This window comes from Corvus cornix, chromosome 6 (genome assembly GCF_000738735.6).
Source record: "Corvus cornix cornix isolate S_Up_H32 chromosome 6, ASM73873v5, whole genome shotgun sequence".
NCBI lineage: Eukaryota > Metazoa > Chordata > Aves > Passeriformes > Corvidae > Corvus > Corvus cornix.
Window position 1 is genome coordinate 30,453,916 of NC_046336.1, and position 15,752 is coordinate 30,469,667.

At 40.6% G+C, this 15,752-nt stretch overlaps 1 protein-coding gene across 4 annotated transcripts in view; it reads right to left on the reverse strand.

Annotated features, from left to right (window-relative positions):
* JMJD1C (jumonji domain containing 1C) overlaps positions 1-15,752 on the reverse strand; it is a 158,834-nt gene that overhangs the window by 33,442 nt on the left and 109,640 nt on the right. For all 4 annotated transcript variants that reach the window (XM_039554089.1, XM_039554088.1, XM_039554090.1 and 1 more), the window contains 2 exons: positions 5,170-5,275; positions 268-392 (listed from right to left, as the gene is read on the reverse strand). In XM_039554089.1, the coding sequence (XP_039410023.1) occupies positions 268-392; positions 5,170-5,275 (231 nt within the window). The remainder of the gene's footprint in view (positions 1-267; positions 393-5,169; positions 5,276-15,752) is intronic.

Below are 15,752 nucleotides of genomic sequence, written 5' to 3' on the forward strand. Positions count from 1 at the left end.
GCACTTCAAAGACTTCACTAGTCAAATAGCAACAGCAGAAGAAACTGCAGGACTGGTATTAATCATATCACTGCACAAACACTCAGCTTCAGGAGGATTTAACTGATAGCCCAAAGCAATTGTGCTGTAGTTTCAGCACAGTGATACCTTCACCCTGCTGGAACTGAACCAGCTCAGTGTGTTTCTGAGTGATACCAACAAATATTAGAACCTCCCAAGGCATAGTTTACTTGCAGCTTGTTTTCTGAGTATCATCCATCAACTCACCTGGTCATTCATAACCACCATAGTGCGGGTGAAGAGATCATGGTGAGTGATGATGCCAGTAAACCACTGGGTGGCAGAATCCTGTCTGTACACTCTCACCCTATAACCATTTAAGGAGTACGGACCTTTAGAAGAGGAAGAAATAAAAAAGCCATTGAGGAATGCAGAAAAAATAAAAGGAAAAAAAGGCGTACACGAATTTTCCTGCCTTTTTTTTTTTTTTTTTTTGCTTCATAGCAAACATACAGTGCACGTGGCATAGACAGCTAACCAGAGATTCAGGAAGACATTTTGAAACGCAAATGATACATATTAAGCATGCTTTAAGGCTAATTCTGCTAACATTTTCAACACAGATTTAGTTAGATAAGAAAATTGTTTCTGCAACTATGATGACACATGATGGGAAAATTCCTGCCTACAAAGAGCAACCACAGAAAACTAATCTGAAAGGCTAGAAAGTGGCAGCAGCAGGTTATACAGAAGCTATTTAACAGGCTAGTCACATGCCCAGCTGCTTTGCTGGCGAAAAGATTTACATCTTGGTGGCTAGGCTCTGCAGCTGCCAAGTCCTTCCCATAAGTGACCACAGAATTTCTCTCCATTACAACAGGCAGAAAGGCAGTGGAACAATCCCGTGCTTGCTATGGCCACACAGAACATTCAAGCACACAAATGCTAAGAAGACTTCAGCTCCTGTTTGCAGACATACCAAATGCAAAGAAACCTCACACATTTTGCAAAGCTCAGTTTAATTCACCTCCAAAAGCCCATGGGGAGGGGAACTAGTATGATACTGTACCTATTTTACAGTTTGTTTCAAGACCCAGAAATCAAGACTTAACAATTTTATTCATGTTCAGTGATCATGGAACTTGATCACTGGAACTCTTTAAGTTTCATTGCACTTGGTGTTTATGTAGCATTTTGCATGACCAAGCAACACTGCCACCAAGTTCAGTTCCAACTGTGTGGGTTTCGCTACTTCCGCAATCAAGCCCCGGGTTCCCGGGTCAGGCAAACAGGAAGGGAGGAAAAACCAGTCAGTGACAAACTCCCAACAGCCTAGCTCAAGTGATTTAAGAGTGCTCAGTTGCTAAACCACACAGGCAAGGCCAGAATTCCCCTGTCTTCCCTAAAGATCATTTTTTCCAAGCCCTGCCCAGTACATTACGCAAGCTCAAACATCTGCAGCGAACAGGCCAGGGACCTCACAGGTGACAGCTTTCTCTAGTAAAACATATCCACCATCACACCAACTGGGTCTCTATTATACCCTCTGTATGTGACAGTGTGCTACTGTGAGGAGTTTTTAATGTCAACATTTGAGAGATCAAGAGAAGTGCAAAAGCGGTAATAATTTAGTTATTTCCAAGTGGTCTCTTGAAATACTTTTTGCATGTGACTATCTCATTTTTAAAACCAGCTGGGAAGAGAAACACTCCACCACAGCACCCTTCTTACCCCCATCCACATCATTCATGGCACAACTGAAACCTTGAGACCTCCTGAACCCCCTGAGCCACCAGCCTTAACTCATGCCTTGAGTATGTTTCCAGCAGCACAGACAAGGGCCAGAAGTGTGCCAGCACAGGTACATAAGGGCAGAAAAAGAGGAAGCATCTACAAGCTTATGTCTCACATCTCTGGTCTTGGACCACATGGGGTTCCCGTGGGGACACATTTCCTGATGGCTTCTCTCCAACCCTTATTCCATATGCCCCTACAAAACGCCTCCAGCTCAGCTCCCACACTTCTCACTCACTGCCTGACCTATCCACATTCTCCACATTGAACTTTTAATGGCTGTCCCAAAGCTCTGCCTTATCCAGACAGTCTCAGTAAAATTCTGCCTGTGTCTCTTCGTGCAAATTTGCCATTCCTACTTTCCTATCCAAGCTCCTCCTCTCTTGCATCCTACTGCTAACTGCACAATGATTTTCAGTCTCTTGCATAAGCAGAACCAGCCCCTCCCCAGGTTCTTGTCTCGTTATATTAATATGATTTCAGGCCACTGGCTTCCAAGTCCTTTCCCCCAGTCTTCTCAGCTTACAAGCTCCATCCTTTCTCCAACAGCTTCCAGCTTCTCCCATACTCCCCTGCATTGACCCAGCGCCAATTTCTTTCCTCTTACTCCTTGTTCTAATCTGTGTCCGTCCTTCATCCCAGCTGTTACCCTATCTATTTTTAAAAAAGTTTATCTAACTTTAAAAACAGTGGGTTGGGCTTTTTTCTTACATGCTGATGGGGCAACAGGAAGAAGGAGAAAGATTAAACATCAGTTTCATGACACAGGCCAGCTCAGCTCCAGCCCAGCCCAGCCACAAGCAGCCATTACAGGAAAAGCCTGGCTTTGTCTCCAGTCCCTGGCTGAACCACGCTCAGCTACACATTGTTGAAACAGCCTGTGCAGTACTATGAGGAAATAGAAGCACACTCGATGTTTCAAGAGGATTATTATACATGCAGCCTGAGATTGTAATGATAAAACAATCTAATAGAAAGAAAGAAATCAAGTGTTTTAGTTGTTAAAAATCAAAGACACTTCACTATGTTCCTTGAACTAGTTTTATTTGTCCCAAAAGCTTCCAACTTGGCCAAGTTTGGGAGGAGTTTCATTTTTTTTGAACAAAGAATAAACTACTTTCCTGCCAAAGCTACAATCTCTACTGCAAAGCATGCTGCTGTGACTGCCGCCCAAAGGAAAGGTTAAATAGGCCAATTTTTTCCTGGTCTCCTTCTTGTAAATAATTGGACTGATTTTGACTAAAGTTCTCCCTTCTCAAATTGGCATGTTGCTTTTCAAACATTTGGAACCAGATTTTAATGCTTCTATCCGACCCTCCTCTTTCGTCAGAAAAGCTGTGTTTTAACTGCAAGAGTCAAAGTAGAAAGAACTAAGTTGTGATATGAAGGTTTCAGCATCACAAAAAACAAGGAATAGGCTGGATCCTAAAAATGCTGTAGAGCATGAAGTAAGAGAATATGGTAACAACCTTAACATCTAGACAAGGTAGAACTGAAAACATAGCTTAAATTGCAGAGAAGAAGAAAATGGTAGTGGAGAAGGTGAAGCAAACCAGAGAAGAGAGAGGAGGAGAAAAGGAAGAGAGCAGGACTAGATTACAGCAGCTAGCACTGCCAGAGGGCTGTCCGTAAGCCACTAGAGGGTTCATGCCAACATAAAGTCTGCGTGACCAGGAGCAGATTACGTCCCAGGAGAATGTGACAGCAGGCTCTGCTGGCTTACCACCATCCCATGGGGCTGAGGTGGGGGCACTGCCAAGGCCCTCGTGAGGAAACCTGTGTCTCCTCAGGTCACACATCACATCAGGGGAGCAAGTGGATCTACAGCTTCTCCTTAGATGAGGAAAGCTTGCCTTCAAGGGCACTGATTCATCTCATCATCTACATTACTCTTCATTTGTGCACTTCTAAGGACAGAAACCTCTCTTTGAGAATTCATTTGTGCACTCCTAAGGACAGAAACCTCTCTTTGAGAACTTATATCTATAAAGACAAAAATACAGTTCCTGGAATGATGGGAATGAGTTGTGTGGATGACGGGCTGGCAGTCTCATTTAGATGACTATTTCAATACTGCTGGAGCTTTGCTCAGCTATTGATTCTGTATCAGTGTACATAGAGGCTTTTACAATAGTCTTACTATTGTTACTCCAATGAAATACAGTAAACAATCTCAATTTTAGTTTCCTTTTCATACAGCCCTAATTTGATTTTGCATCACCTCTCAATCAAGTTTTGTCTGCAAATTTCATCAACAGACTATTAACTTGTATTGCATCTGTTGATACCAAAAGTTAAAATCTAAAATGACTAACACCAACATGCCAACTCACTATCTACACAATTCCACATGTTCCTTTTTTCAGCATCCTTTTTCTGTGGCCCGTAAGAATAATCACATCTAGTCAAATGAGAAACTCCACAGAAGGAAAGACAGAAGTTTTTTACTTTAACTTCAGTATTATACTTACCATACTCCTTTTGTCTTCTGATCTTGGTTTTATCAAAGAGACTAGACAGCAAGGAAACCTCAGAGCCGTCCTTAAAATATCTCATTATTTACAGCTTCCCTCCTAATCTTCGTTTACAAAATGACTGCTTAAGCATTTTTGTTCTGAAACTGCTTTTCTGCTTGCCTGGGGATTTTAGCCCAGACCCGCAGAGGTTGGTTTCTGCCTCCTAGTAATAGCAACTCCTCTGCAGAGCTTCCTGAAACTAATGAATATACTGCAAATGCATACAGTATTTCTACTATCAGAAAGATAGCACCAAAATAATTTCTTCTAATTCATACTAGTTTTCTTGTAACTTTTATCTACAGTGTAAATATTATTGTACACAGCTTTTTCTGCAACTTCCCAGCATTAGAATTGAGTTACAAACTGTAACTGATTTGAAAGGCACTTTTCAGTCAGGGGGTGAGGGTGTGGGGTAGGAATTCGAAAGTATTCTTCATCTGTGACAGAACTGTGAAGAACTACAAGCACAAACAGGTATCTGAGAAGTTACCACACGTAACAGTAACACTAACAGAGCACAGAACAGTTTTAAACATGCCAGAATGTGTGTGGATGCCATTCATACACACTTATTTTCACAACAAACTTCATAAAATATCTACGTTCAGACTAATGATATTCAGCTTTTGCTGTGATCACTAAAACATCAAACAAGTTAAGAACAGTCTGAAGCAGTCACCAACAGCTTCTTACAGTCTTGTTTTCTTGTATTAATAAATACTTCCAAAAAATAACTTCCAAGTTAAAAAATATATTCTCCATTATATCACAAATGCTATGGGATGAGTCCCACACAAGTAATGGCCTTAAACTAGCTAACACAGAATATAAATAACACAATTTCCCACATAATTACCTTGCATAAAAATCTCCTGAACCTTTTGTTCCTTTACCCAGGCTTTTACCTCCTCATGTAACTGCGGGTTATCCCTGAGAACTGGGTTTAGACTGTCTACGTCGTCCTAAAGTAGAGATTAAAAAAAGAACCATATGTTATGTTTACTTGTAACATTTTTGTTTATTTTCCTAGATGTATTTTAAAATACAATATTAAGTAGTTAGATGCTAATTTTACTGATTGCCTACAAATCCCTGTGCTATTTTTAGAAAAAACTTAAAAGCATAACGTAGTGCTAGAAGTTATTTCATGGGAACCCAGTATATTAGATCCTACATGTGGCCAGACTTGTAAGCTATTAATAGGATCACACTTTCATAAATACTGTCTTACTACAAGCTAAAAATGCCCTCTAAAGACTTATATGTTCACAGGTATGCACAAAGAATTGTTTAAATAATTAATGAATTAAGAAAAAAAAAAATCAGTTTTCCATCTCTGTAAAATTTAATATGGACATATTGAGCATAAACACAGATATCAAACCCACAAATATAACGCATAAGCAGTACTTTAAGAGAAACAAGCATTCTCAGCGAAACACCATTGCTGATTTTCAAATATGTTGGCCTTTGTTAATTGGGTAGTTTCAAATAAGACGTTTTAATTTTAGGATTATCAGTTCTCCTGGAAAATACTCTTATTCAGTATTTGGTAGGATATCATCTAGGAAATTAAGATCTATTCAGTGGCTCTGTCCTTCTAACAGGAAAAAAATTAGGCAGAGAATCTGGTTCACATCCTTGCAAGCATGGCTTGAATTCACCATTCGTCTCTGGACTCCTAGAACACCTATTTCTCTATTTCAGAGCAAACTTGCTATTTCTGTCTTTGAGGTTGTGGCAGAGAAAAAAAGCCTGGTGGCTCCTCATGCAGAAGATGGCCTTGGAAATCCATGAGCGGCAGCAACATTCATTTATACCAAGAGAACTTCAGACAGCTAAAATAATGAGTGCAATTCTCCACACACAAAACATAGAATGTTTTATCAGTACTGCAGCTGAGATCAAGTAATTTCTTTCCTTGATCTTCAACAAGTTCCTTGATGTTTCACAATTTATTATGAAGAGCTCCAGCCACAGAATACAAAGATACAAGCAACACCCAATGAATCGTGCATTGCTGCCAGGCCCTCCAGTGAAACAAGCAATTTCTCTCTATTCATCTGGATGAGATTATTCCTGCTAACCCACTGATCACAGGATATCTAGTTCCAATTCAAAATTCACTTCCTGACACTTGGAGATTTGCTGTGCTTCACTATGGAGAATGCATCAATGCTTTGGCTATTAGAGAAAATTACTCTTTCTCTCCTTATGCTTTTGCAAAGGATCCAGAAGAATAGTCAAGATGACCATTTTAATACATGTAAATTGGAACAAAGTGAAAGTGAAGAAGACCAACAGGACCTCTACCACAAGGTTCAAAGCACCAATCAGCTAAGTATGCTGCTAGCACTACCAGAGGCACAAGAGGGTCCCTACTAAAATTTATTCAAGGATGTCCTCTCCCATGGCAATTTAAAAAAGAGTATTATAGCTACTCTGTCTACTTGTGCAAATCCATTTTTGCATGGATCCTACATACAGAAGCATCACCACCACTGGAAAGAGGGAATGATTTGCCAGGGGAACACGACAGATCCTGGAACTGGAGCTGTGTGATGATCAATCATCTGTCCTCCTTCCCATGCATGCTCTTTCACAGCAGCTGCAAGAGATTCCTGCACCAAACATTTCCCCACTCAGATCCACAAGCACTGGATCTAAGCAACAGACTGAGGACTGCAATACTGAGTTTGGCTGACTTACAAATGCATTTAGTGTGCAGATCTTGTACATTTTTAGCCATTTCTTCAGTCCCATCTAAGAAAATTTGTATCTTGATTTTGAGATTATACACATCAATTAAGTACCATGAAGTCAACCCTGTTACTCTTAACATTATACTATTTTCATCAGTTCTTTACACAAAGTTTTTGAGTCTCTGTGTCATCTTAAACCACTTTTGATTTGTTTCCTGAAGGCAACACACACTGCTGCTTTTCTTTTTTTAGCTTTCACATCCCTCCTAAGCATCTTGGCCTTCTTTGAACTTGACACTGAAGATAATGGCCATCCCACATATAGTACATTTGAACCTTTATCTCCTACCCAGATGCATGACATTAGCACCTTTGGCTGACAGTGCTCCATGTGAACACTTAGAATAAGAGACTGCAAAGTCCATTTTGTACTTATCTCCTTACCCTTGCAGAAAGATGAGCTCATCTCAAAAATGAGCTACAAAAGGCACAGGTTAGGTCAAAGACCCATTACACAAACTGCATGCAGGTGTGACTGGGATTATGTAAATGATATCAAAGAGAACCCAGAATTTCTAAATATCCATGCAATACACATCTAACGTATCAACCACAGGGTAGAGGGGAAGATACTAACAGAACAAGTTTTTGTAATCTCAAAAATTCTGTTCTTTTGTGTACATGTGTCTGTGAAAAAACGTGTGTGCCATGACTTACCTTTTTTCCATCTTTAGTCTTAAATCTGAATATCTAAAACCCAGGGAATTAATTGCATAATGTATTAAACTATAAGGCAGTGGCCTTAACCACGCTGCTTCAGCACAAATCACGAACTCCCAGGGAGACAGGACAACAAGAAAGGCTGATGACTTGCAGTCTCTTCCCTAGTTCAGCACTGAAGACAAGCAGATGAGTCTGCAGTTCCCAGTTCCTTTCCTTTCCCTTTGTTTATATTGCTCAAGGAACAATTACCATCTACAGATCTGAACCTTGGCAATTGTAACCTTCAGTTTTCCTCTTCTTGGTTGAAGCAGCATGAGTGACAGACTAACCTCCGAAAGACATAAATGCCCTGCAGGATTTTCCCCCAGACTTTTTCCTCATTTGAAAGCAGTTTTACAAACAAAAGTAAGTACAGTACCCTCTCCTAGACTAGTTTTTCCACAAGTCCTGGAATATCTCCTCCAGAAGAATGCTAATGTTCATTTGAAATCCTTACACAAATCAGGATGCAAATCAAATAAATGGGACTGCTAAATTCTTCTTCAAATCTACTGTAGGAAGCTCTTTATGTCCTTCAAGTAGCAGTATCCCTTGCTCCACAAATGACTATATGCAACTCTGGGAAGAAGACAAAGGGCATATGGGCTAGAAAAACATGGCTGAGATAACCCCTCCTGCCCTTCTGGAAAACAGTCACATGAGGCAATGTGACTATCAGAAGCTTGCCAATCTACAACAAGTTTTTACATCTTTGCTGATATTCTTCCTCCTTTCTAGATCAAAAGAGGGATTCACTTCTGCTGGACTGGACTTTATGCTTAATTATCAAAAAAACTGGGTCAGCTGCATGTCTCTCTAGGTGATCATTCTCACCTGCTGGGGATGTGCTCAATTCCAAGGAAGTCCTGAGAAGAATAGAGAATGAAATTTTCCCCAAGTATCAAAGAGATCTTGTGCTTTTCTGAGTATATCTGTTCTTTATCCTTGTGCAAAACGATACAAGTAGGTTGAGACTCTAGACCATACCAGCAGGTTAAGATATCATACTGGTCTAACCAGGAAGGAAAAATTTTTGTTCAGAGAAGCATTTTCAGAGAGCTTATTTGGACAAAAATAATTTATCATTCATTGTCACAGGTGAACAACTGCTCAGACCACTGACCATGCTTCAAAACTCCCATAAGATCAAACAGGAATTTCAAGATAGTATCCACAGAAAAGGAAGTCAAAATCCTAATGAGAATTCTCCTATTCACTCCATCCACAAAAAAAAATATTATCCAAGACACTGAGAGCTATCCCTAGATATGCTGAATCTGCACATTGCCCAAAGACTGCACAAAGCGCCTCTGAAAGGCTCAAATGACCAGATGTTCCTTTTCCATTTTGGGCAGCCAGGTCTGACTGTGGTAGGAAGGCCTACGTATTTCCACAGCTACCTCTCCCACAAGACCTGAACTGTTGAAGCAACACATTTCCTCAGCATTTTAAAATACACTTCAGAAACTTGAGGGGCAGAAATGAGTTCATCAAGAGATGAAACCCTGGAGCAGAGAACAATAATAATAAAGTGTGTTCCAGAAGCTGCTCCTACCCCCAGTCACACAGCCTGCATGATGCTTATGGGAGGGTACACGCAACTCCAGTCAGCTGTCAACTCGCCACTTTAGGTGAAGAGGAGGAGAACTGACAATATTCCAAGTAAACCAGTCCTAAAAGAACAGTGCTTTTTTAATGCTTTTGGCATTAAAAAAGCTTAAATCAGAGCCCTGAAGATGACGTCTCAACACACGTCAAACATCAGGAACCTGCAAACCTTCATTTGGGAAAGCTCCTTCCTTGGTCATGGTGTCTCTGCATTTGGCTTCATGCATCAAGGACATCTTCCTAATATCAGCAGGAACTCATTTCAGCTAGTGTTTTACAGAGAAAGACTAAGTAGATTTTGCAGTCCTCACAAAGGTCAACACCACGTTAGTCCTCACCATCTGTGGCTTAATTAACTATAGCTTCCTCTGGCTGCTTAGAGGTTTTCTGATAATTTAGGACACGAATTAGATGAAAACTAGTACATAACCAACTTAACAGTCCTGTTTACAGTGTTTACACAGTATGCACTGCACATGGAAATAAGCATTTTGTTAGGACTTTAATGGCAGAGGGACCACATTTAAATTCAGAGTGCAAATGAAAAACTCAAAGATCAAAGCATCCTGAACCTTCAGTTTTGTTCTTGTTTTGTAAGTGAATACTAGCGTCTATAAAATGAGCCCCCAACCCCTTTTTTTTCCTTTTGCAGCAAATCATTTGTACAACTGCACTGAACTTCAGCTACATAGAAATTAAGTATGAGAACTGCAGTGTGAAAACAGTCAACACTTCCCTACTGACTGCCACAAGTCTTTAGAGAGCAGAACAGTGGCAGCAAAAAGCACTTTTTAAAATCTACACTGTTGAGAATTTATACTAGTCCTCTAATGCCATTTTTTTGGATTACTTTCTCCCAAAAAAAAGATTAAGTATTGTACCTGCACCCAGCCTCAAACACATTCATGACAATTTTTACCCCACATTTGAAAGCAGGCCTGTACAACACTCTCCTTATTTTCATTTCTTGATAACCAGCAAAATCCTTTTCTTTTTCTTTCATCTTTCACTGATCATGCCACATGACGTGATTACATCACTGATCTGTAATCTCTTTCACTGATTCTAATTTTTAACAAACCTTCAATCTTAACATTGTCCTGCTTGACATCAGAATGAGAAAAAAAAAAAACCACAAAATGCAGACAGGCAGAATACCCAAGATCTTAACAAGAACATCGTCTATGAACTGGTTGGTAGTATCCCTCTGCCATGCTACCAGACTTTTTTTCCAGTGCAACAGATAAGAATCTGACTAAAACACAGAAAAACTGGCAGCAACTGACACCCCTGAGGGTATTACCAGGCAGGCACTGTGGCTGCCACACAGACCACACCAAACTTCAGAGGGAAATAACCAAATTTACATGAGTCTAAATACAGATCTTCTGCAGCTTCTTTCTGGACACACAGCATGCATAAACCACTGATAAACAGTATATTCCTGATTACTCTCTGACAAGTGAAAGGCTACCCCAGCTGCCACACCACTGCAGCTGGTGGGCAGGAGGTCAGAGAGGCACCGCAGGCTGCAGGGCTGTGCTGCCCCGCACAGCCAGACCAGCACCGCCTTTCCAGAGGGGACTGACTGACTGCTCAGAGGAACACATCGACCCGGCTCTCCACATGCCCCTGCAACCAGGGCAGCCTCCCTCCCGCCCCAGGCTTCTTATCAAGGCCAACGCCAGCCACAAACACCAAGGCTAGAAAGCTAGCAAGGCTAGAAAGTTTTTTTGGGAGATCGTAACTTCCCAGTTTACCTTAAACGGCTTTGTCTGAGCTGAGAGAAGAGGCTTAGGCTTACCAGGCGACGCCAGCGCTTTCTATGTAAACCCAACCCACACTTGACCTATTTTCTGCCGTTCTGAGCGCACAGTCACAATTTACCTCATTCAAACCCGGCAGCTGCTGGGCTACATCTGAACCAGTTAAGTCAAGCTTGAAGGCACAACCCTGACCCCTAAACCAGAAACAAAGTCGAGCCGAGGTCAGCCCTGCTCACACGTGCGCAGAGGCACGGCCGCATGGGGAAAGCAGGGATGGGCACTGACGCGGGGGCCAGGACGGACAACTGGGATAACTAATCCCCACCCAGCAAGGGGCTCTGAATGCACTGTTCCAAGGACAAATGTTTATGGGTATTTCAGACCACAGACATTTAAGATTAAGGGTTATTTTCAGTGTGTAACAGCAACGACTACGTTTCTGTAAGTAGGAAGTTAAAATTACAAGGGGGAAGAAGATGAGGAATACAAATTTAGTAATTTTCCAACTGTCAGTAAAGTTAACATCTCTCAGGAAAAGCTATCAACGATTTTTCTGCTGCTCCCCACTCTTCCCTATGCATAATACCATAATACTTCTCCCCGCACACTCCTACTCCCTTCCTCATTTTGCCTGAAGAGTTGAAACTGATCTTAAGATTTTAATTATCAGGTTTGAGAATCAGGGGATCAGGGCTACATACAGTTCTCCAAGTCACGATTTCAGGCTTGAAGGTGCATCATTACACTGATTTGTTCAGTTCCGCAAGAGTAACTGATATACTAACATTAGGAATATAAACATAGAGGGGGTGAAAAAAAAGTATGACTTGTAGTCTAATATTCTCCATTATTTTAACTTACTAACACGAAAAATCAACAGAGGTATTTGCCTTCCTATAAAACTATCAATACCTCAGGTGAAACGGGCATGCTGTAAAATTTGCATTTTACAAGTCAGTTTGTTATTCTTGTATCTGTAGATGACAATCTGGTATGGGAAGGCAGAGGGGAAATCAGAACAGCATGAACACGGACAGGATGAACATGCAGCAGGGAAGTAAGCAACACTCAGTGGATAAGCAAAGCCAAACCTGGGCTAGACAAATATTGTCAGTGCTGGCCTAAAAACTGCTCTAGTGACATCTACAATAGTCTTGCATTTGAAAGCAGAGGTTAAAAAAATAACGACCCTTACACTCACAAATTATATTACTCTCTCTCTCTGAGCAGGCAGGACAATCTGGGTCAGAAAAGCAAACTCTCCCTCAAAGTCAGGTATCTTTTAGCATCTAAGACTTCTCTAAAAAAGTGGCTCCTATCCACAAAACAGGGAGGCTGTCAGCTTCCACCTAGAACACTGGTGACTGTACTACTTACACTCTCCACATACAGACAAATAAAAGTCAAATGAACTACACTACTCCATGTCCACCTTCTCTCTCATTTTGATGATACAGCCATATATTTGCTTTTCTTTCATTTTCCACTGAATCACATTTCCTTCCTCTTCCTCATGGCAGGCTCCACATATTTATCACCACCATCTCAGCAATATGCAACTTGTACTAATTTGGCTTTTTTTTTTTTCATCTAATCATAAGAGAAACAGGGAGGGAGTACTGGTCCTAACCCACTCAGTCATGTGGCAATACTGGAACAAGCCTTTGAGTCACTAAGCAACTCACTGCCACTATGGGAAAAGAAACCTCAAAGTGCAGACATTTCCCTGAAGCAAGCAATTAGCAGAGTGAAGTTGATGCTAACAAGGAGACCTGCTAAGTAAGTACATTGGAGAAATCTCTTTTGTACATTGATATTAAAATCTGAACTGAGAACCAGACACCCTGTGAACCGGGAACAGCTTTCAGACTGTATCTAACAAGACCCAAATCACACCAGCTGAAGGACAAGCTGTATGGATGAACTTGTCTTTAAGAAAAAAAGAAAGTACATTCTAATGACCACCAGTTGTCTGGACTAGCGGGGTGCTAGAAAGGCAGTCTAATGCACCCAGAAATCAAGCCAAGACAGAAGGGCTGCTCAGACACTGACCACTTTACAGAAGACACATCTTTCTTGCATGAGGGACAGCAGAGGTTACCTGTGGCAGATGGCAGGCTGTGTACCACCACCACAGAAAATGACTGACCAGTCATCTCTTAACTCCTGGTAGTCACCTCCATTGAATCTTCCATCAGTTGCATTACTCAGCAGTACAATATTCCTTGACGAGACTACTGGTAACTGAGAGCTTACTGCAGCGAAGAGCAGAGGCCTCTCAATTCAGTTCTGCAGAAGAAAAGTGCAGAACACTGTCCAGAACGTGTCAGTCTGATGACAGATCCTAGAATCAACACCACCTCCTAGAGATATCCATCAGTGTATCACTCTTGTGAATGACTCCCTGCTCTGGAATTTGAACTATCACCAGCTTAAATTACCAACAGTAATCACACAGCTACCTAGTCTCTTCTGCAGATATCTTCCATCCTATTTACCAAACAGGAACTCTGGAAACAAAACTTTCTAGCTCATTTTCTCTGTAAGTCATGAGGATTATGGGCAGAAAACAAATCCTTACGAACAAAAATATTTTAACTTTTTTTTTTTTTTAAGGCAGAAAGAATACATCAGATACCATCCAAATGTTCTTGAAACTCGGCTTGTTTTAGTCCACTGAGTTACTATTACATTCATGTTTTATTTTCAAGTGGCTTTCAGGGATTTATTTCATAATGTGTTTCTTAGAATACAAATACATACACGTTGGCCCACACGCTGGTATTATGAAAGTAGATCAAAATAAAACTCATTTTTCTCACATTTTAAAAGTGCCACTGTATTTGCAGAGAACTTTTCAAAGTTAATTTCTAATAGGATTTTAGGCAGCACTGCCTTTTTTTTTCCTGCAGAGAGCTCTGTTATGACCTGTTGGAGCCCTTTTAGGAATTTTCCCTATAAATAACAGAGATCTGACCAGCTGGGACATATATCATAGCTGGATTAACACTACAGCTCTCTGCAACTCTGGAGAAAGCAGTGGATGTGCCTTTTATAGAACTGATGAATAATGGTCTTGCAAAGAGGAAAGATTAAATTGCTAATCAGAAAACAGGGACATTTCAGTTATTGCTGCAATAACTTCCCTGAGGTAAACTTAGGAAAGTCATACAGTGTTTAAAATTGATACAATGCTCTTCTATTTCACAATATTTTTCCATAGATAAATTTTCTAGCATGCAGAACCAAAAAATTCCTATTGAAGACATAATTCAAGACTGAACTACATGACTCGGGGAAGAAAAAAAAAGGAAGAAAAAAGCTCAAGCCTGTCAAGCGCCATAATTTAGCCACCAAGTCTTATGCATTCTGCAACCTGCTTTAACCTGATTTTATCTGTTGTATACCAAAATGGTGTGACGTGGTGATAAGAAGAGAAAACATTCAAACAGGATAGAGGCCCTGCCTCTATGGTTGAAATGTAATTTCTAAACTGCATGCTTAAAATTCACAGCTAAAATCACAAAAAATGTAATCATCACTGAGATGCACAAAAATTACTATAATTCAAAAGCACTAAAATACTGCTCCCAACAATACTGGCAGATACACTCAAGTAGAGGAGGTTACAGGGGAAGAATGGGAATAGTAATTTTAATTCCAATCAAAACACAGGAAATGTTAGCTAGATTGAAGGGGGGGGTGTCACTATTTACAAACAATAGTAAAAAAGCTTTGTAACTGTAGTTACTAGTGTATTGTTAAAAATGAGTAATGCTCTGTACATCAAGCCCTCTACAAGCCCTTAGTAAAGTTATTCCAATGTCTAAGAAAATAGCAAGATTCATACTTAGTTTTAATTTTAAAAATTCAAGTTGGTATAAAATTACTCGAGTTTCTCCCCAGATGTCTGGCCTGGAAAAAGAATTAGATACACACACCTGGAACTGCTATAGTGCTCAACCTCTACTAAGTTTGCTAAAGGCTGTGGAGCAGTTCCCATGAAGCAGTAATCCCAGACTACAAATTATTACTTCTATTAGTGTAATTTCAGAAATACATTCTGTAAGAAAAAGGTCTAGAGTGGAGGCCAGAACAAAGGGACATTGTATCCAAGGGAGGAACGAAAGCAAACAAACCCATGAGCACCTCACCAAATGACCTATTGTGTTTATCACGTCAAGATAAGGCTTAATTTGGGTAAGAACACATTTCCATGAAACTCAAATTTCCCCCTACCTGAAATGCAGGAATGCCTACTCTCTTCCTGCTCTGGGTACAAACTCCCATGCAACGCTGCAGAGCTTACTCGAATTCACACTTCTGAGATCCCTAAAGCACCAAGGATTCCCAATCCCAACAAAGAGCAACTTGGGAAACCAAGAACACAGGGGCAAAGCAGCTCCTGGTTACAATGTGGAACAGACTTCTCTGCAAGCTGACTTTGCGTCTGGATTACAGAAGCAGTGTTGGTCAAGACCACCACACGAGAAAAATACTTTAAGCTTTCCTTTTTCATAAATCAAACAGAAATTTTAAGGATACAGAACCAAGGATATGGCACCCTTCACTTACTACTGAACGATATTTTCCACTGATTT